Source organism: Ahaetulla prasina, chromosome 3 (assembly GCF_028640845.1).
Source record: "Ahaetulla prasina isolate Xishuangbanna chromosome 3, ASM2864084v1, whole genome shotgun sequence".
NCBI lineage: Eukaryota > Metazoa > Chordata > Lepidosauria > Squamata > Colubridae > Ahaetulla > Ahaetulla prasina.
Window position 1 is genome coordinate 227,242,598 of NC_080541.1, and position 15,303 is coordinate 227,257,900.

At 47.9% G+C, this 15,303-nt stretch overlaps 1 protein-coding gene across 1 annotated transcript in view; it reads right to left on the bottom strand.

The window, feature by feature from the left end:
- Positions 1–12,441: 12,441 nt before the first annotated feature.
- Positions 12,442–15,303, bottom strand: part of SCRT2 (scratch family transcriptional repressor 2) — a 26,084-nt gene continuing 23,222 nt past the window's right edge. The window contains exon 2 of the mRNA XM_058176719.1: positions 12,442–13,446. Coding sequence (XP_058032702.1) covers positions 12,737–13,446 — 710 coding nt within the window. The 3' untranslated portion in view covers positions 12,442–12,736. The remainder of the gene's footprint in view (positions 13,447–15,303) is intronic.

Here is a 15,303-nt window from a genome sequence, read left to right on the forward strand (position 1 = left end):
ACCTGTGTGTTCCCTGTGCATGAACGAATCCTGAAAGCTGTGCTGGACAGGGACACAGGGCGGCGTGCAGACATCTGATGCTGACCTGGCGTTCTTTTTTTTTGTGCTGTCTGCACGTACCCCAGTGTCAACGACTATCGCACTGCCCTCGACAAAAGGGACAGGAGAGGTAAAAGAGTTACTCAGCCCTGGGAAAGTGGGAAGCAGGGAAAAAAACAAGACTCAGAATGGTCCCATCTGGACCTCGTCGTCCTTACGAAGGAGTAGGAAAAGTTCTGGATGGGGATGTCAAGATTCGGTGAAGATACCCTGCAACGGTAAACTAGCATTCTTGAAATCCCTGCAGTGTGTGTTTTTTGTCCCTGGCAAAACCCTTGAAGGGTTGAAACCTGAGGTTTTTTGAGTGGGAATTAAAAACATCCAGCATTCTCTCTGCCCACGGTTACAAGCGCCTTAATTCCCAATAGGTATGAATGAGTTTGTCCACGGCCGCGTTCATACAACAGACTCGTCCACGTGGGTTATACAAAGCTAGTAACAACCTGCCAGAAACACGCTAAAGTTGGTTGAGGGGTCAGCAACATTTCCTTTTCCCTTTTGGTGTGGCTTAGTTTGTCGGGAACCCGGCCCCTTCAATCTGTTTATGGTTCAGGGTGTTGTGCGACATCTGACAGTGGTTTAATGCGGTATCCTAGTTAAGGGTTTGACGTCAAAAGAGGTGCCCGCGCAGACGGTTGTTCCATGCTGAGAGGTTGAATCTAACCCTGGCTTTACCAAAGACAGTTGCTGCATTCATATATAACGCAACGATGCCTGGATGAGTCTACCACATTATGGCTTAACATAGCGGCCTGGTTCATGTACCCTGATGAGGCTATATCTCAGTTACCACGACACATTAAACCCGTGATGGTGAATCTATGGCACTCGTGCCAGAGGTGGCACACAGAGCCCTCTCTGCTGGCACGCACACTGTCGCCCCAGGTCAGATCTCCGTGACGTTTCTTTCGTGAGCTTCTGTTTCCCTGCAAATGTCGAAACAGAAGCTCACGAAAGAAAAAGATCTTAAACTCTTGACGCACTGCTGGTGTTGGGATGCCCCACCTCCTGCCGGCCAGCTGGTCTTTGGGTCTCTGCTGCACATGCACGCATGTCCACACATGTGCACATCCACGCATCCACGTGTTTGTGCATGTCTGCCCATGTGTGCACGCATGTCCGTGCCTGTGCGCATTCTCGCACGTGCACCTTTCAGTCTGGGCATCCACACCCGCACAGTCTGGGCACTCGGTGTCTAAAAGGTTCGCCACCACTGCATTAAACTATAAACTAAAAGGTAAAAGGTTTCCCTGTCTAGTCGCGTCCGACTCTACGCGGCACGCTGCCCATCTCCGTTTCTTGGCCAAGGGACCCAGAGTTGTCCGAAGACAATTTCCATGGTCCGATGTTGATTTCCAGCATGGCTACGTGCCAAAGATGCACGGAACGCGGTTACCTTCCCACCGAAGTGGTACCTATTGATCTACTCGCATTTGCTTGCTTGCTACAAATCTACAAACGACCTGTCCCTGTTTGATCCAGGCTATTATGTTGTGTGAACCCAGTTAAAAGGTTGAATGACTGGGAGGTTCACAAGCTGGCGTGCAGCGGACAATGTGTTTTGACGGAGGGGCGGGGCGGGGAGAGCAGGAATACAACACGGGAACAGTGGTTGCATTCGTACGACGTGCTTAACCTGATCAGTTAAAAAGACTCCGGGGATACATTTGCAATTCCGGGTGGGTTGTGGAATTAAATCGTGGTTAGGCTTTTGTGATTTATTAGTGCACTGCTGATACCCACACCTGGGAAGACAAGATGGCGAAGACGAGAGACCCAGTTTTGCGTCCAGAGTTGGTCATGAAATGAGCGGTCTGGTTGACTTGGAATCGCGCCTTCTTACTACGAACTATCTTGTGGCCCAAAGGTGCTTTTTTTCAGGAAGCAACTGGACTTTCTTTGTTTTTTCTTTTGAAGACATTTCACTTCTCATCCAAGGAGCTTCTTCAGCTCTGACTGGATGGCGGAGAAGGGAAGGATTGATATTCCTTGCAGACGGCTGGTCATTTGCATCCTTTTAGAGGGTCGTTGAGGCTACTTGGAGGTTTATCTGTGTCCTCAGAGTCACCTGAGTGATGCAGATGGTTCCTGTAGTCTGCAATTTTTCTGGAAATCCGTTCCACACCATTCCAAGGGCGTTCATCCCAAATTGCATAGCTAAAAATCTGTAGCGATTCACAGTCATCCAGGTCCTGGTTGTCCCAAAGGTGCTTTTTTCAGGAGGCAACTGGACTTTCTGGTTTTTTTCTTTTGAAGACGTTTCACCTCTCATCCAAAGAAGCTTCTTCAGCTCCGACTGGACTGAATGGAATGGCTGAGAATCACTACAGACTTTCGCAGCCTGGTGGTTATGGAGCAAATACAGGTAGTCCTCGACTTACGGCCTCGATTGAGCCCCAAATTTCTGTTGCTAAGCGAGGCAGTTGTTAAGTGAATTGTGGCCCATTGTACAATCTTCCTGGCCGCAGTTGTTATAAGTTGGTCACATGGTTGTTTAAGTCACCCTGGCTTCTCCAAGGACTTGGCTGGTCAGAAGGTCGCAAAAAGAGGGGTCACGTAACCCCGGGACATTGCAACCGTCATAAGTACATGTCAGTCGCCAAACGTCTGGATTCGGATCGCGCGACCAGCGGGATTCTGCAACGGTTGTGCGAAAAACGGTTGTAAGCCCCTTTTTTCAGTCCCGTGGTAACTTCAAAGGGTCCCTAAATGAATGGTCATAAGCCAAGGACTAACTGTATCTCTGGATTTCCAGTCACAGTCCGAGATAACCCAATAAGACAAGCTTTGACTGGAATGGCTGAGAACCCCAATCTGTACAGTGGGGATGAATCTGAGGTCACCCCAACCTTGACTTTCTTTCAACTCACCAAGTGCCGTTTATTCGTTTCCCTGCTCCTCAAATTAAATTATAAATTTAAGGGACTCTGGTGGCTCAACAGACTAATGCAGTCTGTTATTAACAGCAGCTGCTTGCAATTACTGCAGGTTCAAGCCCCACCAGGCCCAAGGTTGACTCAGCCTTCCATCCTTTATAAGGTAGGTAAAATGAGGACCCAGATTGTTGGGGGCAATAAAAGTTGACTTTGTATATAATATACAAATGGATGAAGACTATTGCTTGACATAGTGTAAGCCGCCCTGAGTCTTCGGAGAAGGGCGGGATATAAATGCAAATTAAAAAAAAAAATTGTGATTCACGAATTGCAATTCCTAAGTTGCTGATCGAGCTATCTAATTTTTGGGAGACAATTGTTGAACGGCGGGACTGCGAAAGCAGCCCTTTTTCAACCTTGGTGACTTTTAAGATGCGTGGACTTCAATTCCCACAATTCCCCAGCCAAGCGTGCTTTGAGAGGTGCGGGCTCCCAACTCCCACAATCCCCCATCTTGATTACAGGGTGTGGTTTATAGACACCTAGGAATACATCGTATTTTTAAACACCGTTCAAAAGGGACGATTAAAAATAAAAAGCTAAGAAAGAAACATAAAAGGAAGACGTCCTCTCCAGCAGCCAATGACTAGATAAGCAGGGATTAATACCAGACAAATGATCAGGGAGAAAACAATACCCTTAATCATAATGGCTGGAGAATTCTGGGCATTGAAGTCCATACCTCTTAAATTATGAAATGCTGGATTAAAGTGTTGGGTTAGAGTCGGCTAGCTTAGTTCAAGGCCATCCTTAGTGTTCTGGTCCGTTAGCAGCCTACGGAGCTGGCAATGAAGTTGGACAATGATGAGGCTGAGGTGAGGCCAGGGCCATCGGGAAGTGAAATGCAGACTCCGGAGCCTCCAGAGACTGATAGTAGTGAGGCAGAGGAACAGGAGGAGCCTGTTCCTAATGCACGCATGAGAAGAGCTGCCAGAAGGCAAGAGCAGCTCAAGCAGAGAGGACGACTCGGGAGTAGGGCCAAGAGATGATTGGCCCCTCCCATAAGGCTTAAAACAGACCAGCAATGGCGTTTGGGCTTTGCCAAAAAACCAACGTTGTAGCTGCGTCTTCTGCTCCATCTTCTGCTTCGTGTAGGTCTTTGTTTTTGTGGCTTCTGGACATTTGTCAGGAAGGGCCTTTGGCAGTTTGCCCAATTGGACTAAGGTTTGTGAGATAACTGAGGAATTTGTGTTGGGAGGCATTTGTTTTTCTTTTGAGTTGAACGAAGCTGGGAATGAAGTAATCCCCAGCTATTCGAATAAAGTTTGTTTTTCCACGCACTAAGTTTATTACTACCTACTGTGGCCTGGGTCACAACACTTAGCCCTGGAAACATGTTGAGTGATATCAGGTTTTCTTTCAACCCTGCCTCACCTCGCAGGGTTGTTGTTATGGGGACATACACAAAGGTTTCCTCCTAACAAATTACTTTTAAGATCCTGGAAAGCTATAAGTCCAACATTCTGGTGATGTAATGCCTTTCAGTAGTATTGCATATATATCAAAATACGATTAGATATATTTGAAGAACTTCTAGATCAGGGGTCTCCAACCTTGACTGATGAATTCTGGGAGTTGAAGTCCACAAGTCTTAAAGTTGCCAAGGTTGGAGACCCCTGATCTAGATGAAGCTGGCCAGCAACTCCAGTCCACCTCTGGATGGCCTACACCTGAAGGTGGTTGGAAAAGGCATGAAGGGGATGTTTCAAGTGTGTAGAGGTAGTCCTCGACTTATGACCACAACGGAGCCCCAAATGTACGGTGCTTAAGTGAGAAGTTCATTCAGTGAGTTTTGTCCCATTGTACATTGTTCCTTGCCGTGTTTGTTAAGCGAATCACTGCGATTGTTAAATTAGTCACACCGTTGTTAGGCGAAGCTGTCGTCCCCATGGATTTTGCTGGTCCGAAGGTCACAAAATAATGGGATCACGTGACCCGGGGGGGGACACAACACCCGTCATAAATACGAGTCCGTTGCCAAGCGTCCGAATTTTGATCACGTGTCCGCGGGGGTGCTGCAACGGTCGTAAGTGTGAAAAACGGGTTACGACCTGACCCTTTTCCCCCCCAGAGCCGTCGTAACTTCGAACGGTCACTAAACGCACCATCGTAAGTCGAGGACTGCCTGCGTAAAGATTCATTGCCATCTTAGCGGAAGCTTCTCTTCCTTCTTCGGCGCGTCAACCGCACGGCGTAACTATGGGAGAAAATCCACGCGGCGGTGGCAGAGAAGAGTCTTCAAAGTGGAGAAAGGGTTCGATTCAAGCCATCTGGGCTTAAAAGTTCTCCAGAGTTTTTTATAGATTGATTCCAGGCTGGGAGATCCGTCCCTTGTAAGAAGACGTAGCAGGTTCGGAGTAGAAAAATCAAATTGTTGTGTTTTTTTTGTGTGGGATTTCCAGGTTTGTGATCGTTAAGGCAGGTTCCTGTGCTCCAGCTAGGCACACACAGGCGTTCGAAAGCCAACAACATAGCATTGGTGCAGAATTCGATTCGTGATCCCTGTTTTAAATCTCTGCTTGGTCTCTGGAGCCAAAGTCAAGACCAAAAAAAAAACCCACATACAAAATAAAAATAAATAAATAAAAATCCACCACGCAGCAGATCCGTCTCGCGCGCCAATCTTAACCGGTTCCTTCCTATCTAGAGTGCATGCAAAGAATAGAATAGAATAACAGAGTTGGAAGGGACCCTGGAGGTCATCTAGCCCAACCCCTCTGTTCAGGCAGGAAACCCTAGCCTGTTTTCAGAGAAAACTCTCTTTCCCCGCCACCCACCCGGCCCCTTTACCCATCGGCAAACAATAAATAGGATAATAAATAAGATAAATTAGAATATTTAAATAGAGAATAGTCCTAAATTTAGGGCAACAGCGGCTCTTCTGGTGCGCTCAGATTTACCGGGAGAATTTGCCAGAAGGAAAAAGGTGGACGATGGCGGAGCAGTAAAATATATATATTTTAGAAAAAAATCAATCTTTTTCTCACACATAAGAGGGGCTTAAATGCTGACCCTTGGAGCTGATGTGATGAAGTTTCACACAGCCAATTACAGGTAGTCCTCGACTTACGGCCACAATTACAGGTAGGCCTCAACTTATGGCCACAAGTACAAGTAGTCCTCGACTTACGACCACAAGTACAGGCAGTCATTGACTTATGGCCACAATTACAGGTAGCCCTCAATTTACGGCCACAAGTACAAGTAGTCCTCGACTTATGGCCACAAGTACAGGCAGGCCTCAATTTATGGCCACAATTACCGGTAGTCCTCAACTTACGGCCACAAGTACAAGTAGTCCTCGACTTACGACCACAAGTACAGGCAGGCCTCAATTTATGGCCACAATTACCGGTAGTCCTCAACTTACGGCCACAAGTACAAGTAGTCCTCGACTTACGACCACAAGTACAGGCAGTCATTGACATGGCCATAATTACAGGCAGGCCTCAATTTATGGCCACAAGTACAAGTAGTCCTCGACTTACGGCCACAAGTACAGGCAGGCCTCAATTTATGGCCACAATTACCGGTAGTCCTCAACTTACGGCCACAAGTACAAGTAGTCCTCGACTTACGACCACAAGTACAGGCAGTCATTGACATGGCCATAATTACAGGCAGGCCTCGATTTATGGCCACAAGTACAAGTAGTCCTCGACTTACGGCCACAAGTACAGGCAGGCCTCAATTTATGGCCACAATTACCAGTAGTCCTCAACTTACGGCCACAAGTACAAGTAGTCCTCGACTTAAGACCACAAGTACAGGCAGCCACAGTTACAGGTAGTCCCCGACTTACAACCGTTCATTTAGTGACTGTTCAACGGCACTGAAAAAAGGGACTTAGGACCGTTTCTCCCAAACTTATGACCGTTGCAGCCATGGTCAGGCGATCAAAAATTCAGAGGCTTTGGCAACTGACTCATATTTATGACGCTCGTCGTGCCCCGGCGTCACGTAATCCGCTTTTGCAACCATCTGACCAGCAAAGTCAATGGGGGGAACAGGCAGCTTCACTTAACGACCGTGTTAGTCACTGAACAGCTGCGGTGATCTACTTAGCACACGTGACAAGAAAAGGCGTAAAATTGCTGAAAAAGTCACTGAACAAATTCCTCGCCTAGCAACATAAAAGTTGGGCTCAATTGTTGTCGAGGACTACCTGTATTGGAGAAACAAGGAGAGGACAGGGAAAGGAGACCACAAGGAAATCACAAGGAAATGTCCGGAGCTGTAGACTAGACTTAAAAAATCAAAATTGAACTCCTTCCTTGTTATCCCCCGGAAACCCACACGATCCTGAGGTTGCCCAGCTTGTCTTCAACAAAACTTGATTTGTGCTGTCGTGATTGTTTGAAAAATGTAAGCTGGCCCTTATCAGAGTCACCGGGATGGGAGACCACCAGGAGAAGAGCAACAACCAACCTCTTCCGCATGGCTGCCAAGGAAACTACCTGGACATTTCCTTGAGGATCAAGGAACAGTCAAACTTGACCCAAAGGAGAATTTTGGGGCAAAAATTGTCTCGATCCAAGATATAGTATGTTTTTTGTTGCTTCAGGGTTCAAGTTTGCAGTCCTCAAGGACTGGCAAGTCTTAGTCCACATTTTTCCTGACAGGCACCCCATAGATCAATAGTTCTCATTCTGAACAACTTTCAGATAGGTGGACTTCAATTCCCAGAATTCCCCAATCCAGCATGACTGGCTGGGGAATTCTGGGAGTTGAAGTCCACAGCTCTTAAACATTAAGAAACATTGATCTAGAATTCAACGGAGCCATTGGCAAGGGTTTCCAGGGGAACTGGGTCAAACAAGTCAAGATGGCAGCTATCAAAGCCCACCCCGTTCAAAAAAAAACAAAACAGGTTGCAGATGACATGTAGACAGTGGTGGGATTCAGCCGGTTCGTTCCACTTCGGGACAACCGGTTGTTAACTTTCTGAGCAGTCTGGCAAACTCGCTGTTGGAAGAAATCATTAGGGCAGAGAACCGGTTGTTAAATTACTTGAATCCCACCACTGCATGTAGACGTATTTTGAACCCGCTTCCAGGCTCAGATAGCTGCAACCTCTCAAAGACACCATGCCATCTTAGAGCTTCCCGGGCCTTTATAACCGTGGTTCTAACCAGAAAAGCCACTGTTTTTAATACATACGCGCACTGGCACTCACACATTCACCCGTTGTCTTCCCAGACCCTTGTTCCACAAAGGTTCCCAAATCCTTACAGTCAGTCTTCTTCAAGCTTTGCCCCTTTTGAGACGTGTGGACTTCAATTCCAGAGGTGGGTTTCAGATAATTGTTACCACCGGTTCGTCGCCTTCCGTGCACGCGCCCAGCCTTCCGTACATGTGCTCTGCTTGTGCGTGCGTTTGTGGACCTTCCGTGCATGCACCCCGCCTTGAAAACACGGCTAGCGCAAGGGCAGCTGGGCGGGCCCATCCGTGCTCTCTGCTACCGGTTCGAGCGAACCGGTACGAACCGGCTAAATACCACTTCTGTTCAACTCCTAGAATTCCCCAGCCCGCCGTGAATACTGGGAGTTGAAGTCCACCTGCCTTAAAGTGACAGAGATTGAGAAACACTACGGTAGACCCTTCCTAGTTGCCACTACCAGGTGAGTCTTGATTTCCAAGCTACCTGGCGTGGCTTCATCGGTTAAACATCTACCTCTCCGAAGAGCCTTCCTGTGTAGACAAAAAACGCCGGCTTTCGTTCTGTCCTCGAAAAATTTTCCTTGCTGGCTGATCGTGTTCTCAACTTACGGCCACAAGTACAGGCAGTCATTGACATGGCCATAATTACAGGCAGGCCTCAATTTATGGCCACAAGTACAAGTAGTCCTCGACTTAAGACCACAAGTACAGGCAGTCATTGACATGGCCATAATTACAGGCAGGCCTCAATTTATGGCCACAATTACCAGTAGTCCTCAACTTACGGCCACAAGTACAGGCAGGCCTCAATTTATGGCCACAAGTACAGGCAGGCCTCAATTTATGGCCACAAGTACAGGCAGGCCTCAATTTATGGCCACAAGTACAGGCAGGCCTCAATTTATGGCCACAATTACCAGTAGTCCTCAACTTACGGCCACAAGTACAAGTAGTCCTCGACTTACGGCCACAAGTACAGGCAGTCATTGACATGGCCATAATTACAGGCAGGCCTCAATTTATGGCCACAAGTACAGGCAGTCATTGACATGGCCATAATTACAGGCAGGCCTCAATTTATGGCCACAATTACCAGTAGTCCTCAACTTACGGCCACAAGTACAGGCAGCCACAGTTACAGGTAGTCCTCGACTTATGGCCACAAGTACAGGCAGGCCTCAATTTATGGCCACAATTACCGGTAGTCCTCAACTTACGGCCACAAGTACAAGTAGTCCTCGACTTACGACCACAAGTACAGGCAGGCCTCAATTTATGGCCACAAGTACAGGCAGTCATTGACATGGCCATAATTACAGGCAGGCCTCAATTTATGGCCACAAGTACAAGTAGTCCTCGACTTAAGACCACAAGTACAGGCAGTCATTGACATGGCCATAATTACAGGCAGGCCTCAATTTACGGCCACAAGTACAAGTAGTCCTCGACTTAAGACCACAAGTACAGGCAGCCACAGTTACAGGTAGTCCCTGACTTACAACCGTTCATTTAGTGACTGTTCAACGGCACTGAAAAAAGGGACTTAGGACCGTTTCTCCCAAACTTATGACTGTTGCAGCATCCGCACGATCAGGCGATCAAAAATTCAGAGGCTTTGGCAACTGACTCATATTTATGACGCTCGTCGTGCCCCGGCGTCACGTGATCCGCTTTTGCGACCATCTGACCAGCAAAGTCAATGGGGGGGGGGGACAGGCAGCTTCACTTAACGACCCTGGTAGTCACTGAACAAATTCCTCGCCTAGCAACATAAAAGTTGGGCTCAATTGTTGTCGAGGACTACCTGTATTGGAGAAACAAGGAGAGGACAGGAAAGGAGACCACAAGGAAATCACAAGGAAATCACAAGGAAATCACAAGGAAATGTCCGGAGCTGTAGACTAGACTTAAAAAATCAAAATTGAACTCCTTCCTTGTTATCCCCCGGAAACCCACACGATCCTGAGGTTGCCCAGCTTGTCTTCAACAAGACTTGATTTGTGCTGTCGTGATTGTTTGAAAAATGTAAGCTGGCTCTTGTCAGAGTCACCGGGATGGGAGACCACCAGGAGAAAAGCAACAACCAACCTCTTCTGCATAGCTGCCAAGGAAACTACCTGGACATTTCCTTGAGGATCTCAACAGTCAAACTTGACCCAAAGGAGAATTTTTGGGGTCAAAAATTGTCTCGATCCGAGATATAGTGTGTTTTTTGTTGCTTCAGGGTTCAAGTTTGCAGTCCTCAAGGACTGGCAAGTCTTAGTCCACCTTTTTCCTGACAGGCACCCCATAGATCAATAGTTCTCATTCTGAACAACTTTCAGATAGGTGGACTTCAATTCCCAGAATTCCCTAATCCAGCATGACTGGCTGGGGAATTCTGGGAGTTGAAGTCCACAGCTCTTAAACATTAAGAAACATTGATCTAGAATTCAACGGAGCCATTGGAAAGGGTTTCCAGGGGAACTGGGTCAAACAAGTCAAGATGGCAGCTATCAAAGCCCACCCCGTTCAAAAAAAAAAAAAACAGGTTGCAGATGACATGTAGACAGTGGTGGGATTCAGCGGTTCGTTCCACTTGGGACAACCGGTTGTTAAATTACTTGAATCCCACCACTGCATGTAGACGTATTTTGAACCCGCTTCCAGGCTCAGATAGCTGCAACCTCTCAAAGACACCATGCCATCTTAGAGCTTCCCGGGCCTTTATAACCGTGGTTCTAACCAGAAAAGCCACTGTTTTTAATATATACGCACTGGCACTCACACATTCACCGTTGTCTTCCCAGACCCTTGTTCCACAAAGGTTCCCAAATCCTTACAGTCAGTTTTCTTCAAACTTTGCCCCTTTTGAGACGTGTGGACTTCAATTCCCAGAATTCCCTAATCCAGCATGACTGGCTGGGGAATTCTGGGAGTTGAAGTCCACAGCTCTTAAACATTAAGAAACATTGATCTAGAATTCAACGGAGCCATTGGAAAGGGTTTCCAGGGGAACTGGGTCAAACAAGTCAAGATGGCAGCTATCAAAGCCCACCCGTTCAAAAAAAAAAACAGGTTGCAGATGACATGTAGACAGTGGTGGGATTCAGCGGTTCGTTCCACTTGGGACAACCGGTTGTTAAATTACTTGAATCCCACCACTGCATGTAGACGTATTTTGAACCCGCTTCCAGGCTCGGATAGCTGCAACCTCTCAAAGACACCATACCATCTTAGAGCTTCCCGGGCCTTTATAACCGTGGTTCTAACCAGAAAAGCCACTGTTTTAATACATACGCACTGGCACTCACACATTCACCGTTGTCTTCCCAGACCCTTGTTCCACAAAGGTTCCCAAATCCTTACAGTCAGTTTTCTTCAAACTTTGCCCCTTTTGAGACGTGTGGACTTCAATTCCCAGAATTCCCTAATCCAGCATGACTGGCTGGGAATTCTGGGAGTTGAAGTCCACAGCTCTTAAACATTAAGAAACATTGATCTAGAATTCAACGGAGCCATTGGAAAGGGTTTCCAGGGAACTGGGTCAAACAAGTCAAGATGGCAGCTATCAAAGCCCACCCGTTCAAAAAAAAAAACAGGGTGCGAAGACAAGCGGGGATCACACGAAGGGGTCCCTTGGGAAGACCTTTATGTGAGCAAAGTTTTATTGCTTTCGTTGAGTTGAAGGAAGGGAAAAAGGAAGTCAGAAAAGCAGATGGGCTTTGTGGTCCGTTTTAGATCTCTTTCCCAAAACAACAACTAGCTGGATTCACGCAACACGTCATATTTATCCATCACCATTCCTGCATTCACACCTTACACTGGGCCCAAACCAATCACCTTATGGCTTCACGCACCTGGCTGAGGCAGCAAGTGTACTCCAGATTGGACGAGGTGCCCCCGGCCCCAAACTTCATCCAGGTAGAAATTAACATCATCATTCTTTCAACCTTCATTCATTCATTCATCCATGCACCTTCTCTCCGCTCCCTGGGTGAGTGAATTTGAAGGTTGCCGCAGGTACGATGTGTCAGCGTTTGCAGGCTACACACAGCGGGACCGAGAACACCACTGCAGCCTGGTCCGGTGTGTCATGCAAATCCAGCCACAGATAGCATTCACACAACATGGTTAAGCCAGGTGTTTGAATCCATCCATCGTCAAGGTTTGCACATTTCTTCAACGCATGAATTAATCGAGAGTTTGGAGACAGATCGCCTTCCGGAGCTTCACCTACACATGTACGGGACCTGAGCAAAGCTAAGTACGAACCAAACTTAGCAGGTTAGGCAGGTGTATCTACCATCTTGACTTCGTTGGGTTCAACCTGTTGTGTGAACCCAGATACTGAGTGTTAGGAAGAGAGTTTCGCTGAGGTTGCAGTGCTTGCCTTCCATTTGAAGACCGTTCCCCGTAAACGCGGTGTCCTCCCGATTCTTCCCACGGATCCTCCTAGCTCCAGCGAGGTTCCTTTTTTGTGTGTGTGACGTGGGAATAAATCCCAGGACAACCGGAGGAGGCTGCAGGCGTGGGAACCTCCCTGTCCCAGCTTGGGGGGGTCAGTTCTCCGCCGGGCAGGCGTGTTCCGGCCCTTTGAAGCAGGCAGATTCGTAGTGTTTGTGGAGGTAGGATTTGAGAGCGAAAGTCTTGTGGCATTGCTTGCAACGGTAGTGCTTGAGCGCCGAGTGGGTTTGCATGTGCGCCCGCAGGTTGGAACGGTCAGCAAAGGCCTTCCCGCAGTGTGAACAGCCGAAAGGCTTCTCCCCGGTGTGCGAGCGCATGTGTCCCTGCAGCAGCCACGGCCGGCTGAAGGCCTTGCCGCACACGGCGCACTTGTGTTTGAGGTTGTGCGTCAGCAGGTGCATGGCCAACGCCGGCATGGAGACGTACGCTTTGCTACACGTCGGACACTTGCGCGCCAGCTTGCTATCCAGGCTGCGGTGCGTCTGCTTATGCCGGCTGAGGTTCGAGGAGGTGGCGTAGGTCTTGCCGCATTCGGTGCAGGCGTGGCGGTGTGCCCCGCGACGAGGACCCTCGGCCCGCCGACGGGAACGCCCGTCGATGATGAAGAAGGCGTCCATAGAGTAGCTCTCGGTGACGGCCGCTTCACCTTGGAAGTAGTGAGACGAGAGGCTGGATTGGGGGCTCTCGGGGTCGCTGTAGTCCTCCTGGATCGGGGTGTAAAGGGGGTCCGGAGAGGCCCCCCGGCGGCGGGTTTTCTTCTTCTCATTTTTGTAACCTGAGGATGGGAGGCAGGCTGGGATATATCCTGCGGGAGAGAGAGGCACATGGAAAATGTTCAGTAATCAAACAGCCCTTCTCCAGCAGTATCTCTCCACCAATAATCAGCACCCAGAACAGCATAGATTAACTCAAAGGCTAACTTCAGACCCTCCCTCAAACTTCCTTCCTTCCTTCCTTCCTTCCTTCCTTCCTTCCTTCCTTCCTTCCTTCCTTCCTTCCTTCCTTCCTTCCTTCCTTCTTGCCTGCCTTCCATCCTTTCCTCCTTCCTTCCACTCTCTCTCCTACCTGTCTTTCCCTCCCTCCCTCCCTTCAACTTCCTCCCTTCCTCCCTAGCAGGGGTGAAATGTAAAATTTCTTACTACCAGTTCTGTGGGCGTGGCTTGGTGGTGGTGGGGTAATGTGACTGGGTGGGCATGGCTATCCTTTTTTTTTTTACTTTTAAAAGCATTTTTTTCTACAACCTCTTCAGCCAAAGAGGTTGTAAAACAAATGCTTTTAAAAGCCTCTGATGATCAGGCAACTCAGCTGGGATCGTGAGAGGAAAAAAAATGCTTTTAAAGGGTTCTGACGATCCCAGCTGAGTTGCCTGATCGCCAGAACCCTTTAAAAGCATTTTTTTCGGCTGAAGAGGTTGTAGAAAAAATGCTTTTAAAGGGTTGTGACGATCCTAGCTGAGCCGCACAGTCATCAGAGGCTTTTCTTTCACTTTTAAAAGCATTTTTCACCCCTGCTCCCTAGGATAGGATAGTGTAGGCTAGGGTAGGAGGAGAGGCGGACAGGGAGAGGGAGAGAAAGAAAGGGGGGAGAAAAGGAGGAGGACAGGAGAGGACAGGAGAGGGAAGGAAAGGAAAGGAAAGGAAAGGAAAATGTGGGAAGGGAAGAGGAAAGGAAAGGAAAGGAACATGGAGCAAAAGGGACAGAGAGAAAGAAAGAGAGGAGAGAGGGAGGAAAGGAAAGATGGAGGGAAGGAGAGAGGAAGGAAGGAAGGAAGGAAGGAAGGAAGGAAGGAAGGAAGGAAGGTAGGTAAGGTAAGGCTGATCCTGATGTGAGAGGAAGGAAGGAAGGAAGGAAGGAAGGAAGGAAGGAAGGAAGGAAGGAAGGAAGGAAGGAAGGAAGGAAGGAAGGAAGGAAGGTAAGGTAAGGCTGATCCTGATGTGAGAGGAAGGAAGGAAGGAAGGAAGGAAGGAAGGAAGGAAGGATTGAGGAAACAAGAATTTGGGGGAATTCTGGGAGCTGAAGTCCCCCCCACCCAATCAGTGCCAATCTGATTTCAATCCAGAGGGAAGGCTTGGTTAAACTCTGCACCTTTGCCCCCGTCTTTATAATATGCCCCAATCCACAGACCTAACTCAACTAAAAGTCGGTAGCATTGGGCGTGACTCGTTCAACAACTGCCTTTCAGTTCCCAATTTTGGTCATAAGTCGAGGACGGCCTCCATTGGCTCATAATGCTGAGGCCTTTCCTTGCTCTTCTCATGGGGGAGAATTAAAAAAAAAAGATTTTAGGTTAACAGGGGAATATTATTGAAAGATGCTAAGAAGAAGAAACTGGGGAATTTTTACAATACTTAAATGTGTAATGCACTTAACCTATTATGAAATTAATCTCAATGTGAAAGATGTGATAAATGATGAACCATTGAGCACAGAGATGTATGTACCCAGAAGACACCCTGCAGAAGGAAAGGTGGAATGTTTTATATTTGTTTTGTTTTTTTAAAAAATTTAAAACCAAAAAACCAAAAATGTTTTTTGCTCCTCTTTGCTCCCCCCCCCCCCACAGCCCAGCGGGAAGCCTCTCTGCAGCCTCAGCGATTGCTGGGCAAACAAAGGAGTTTCATGCAGGCACAGAAGCCCAGCAAGAGGGAGAAGCTGTGGATTC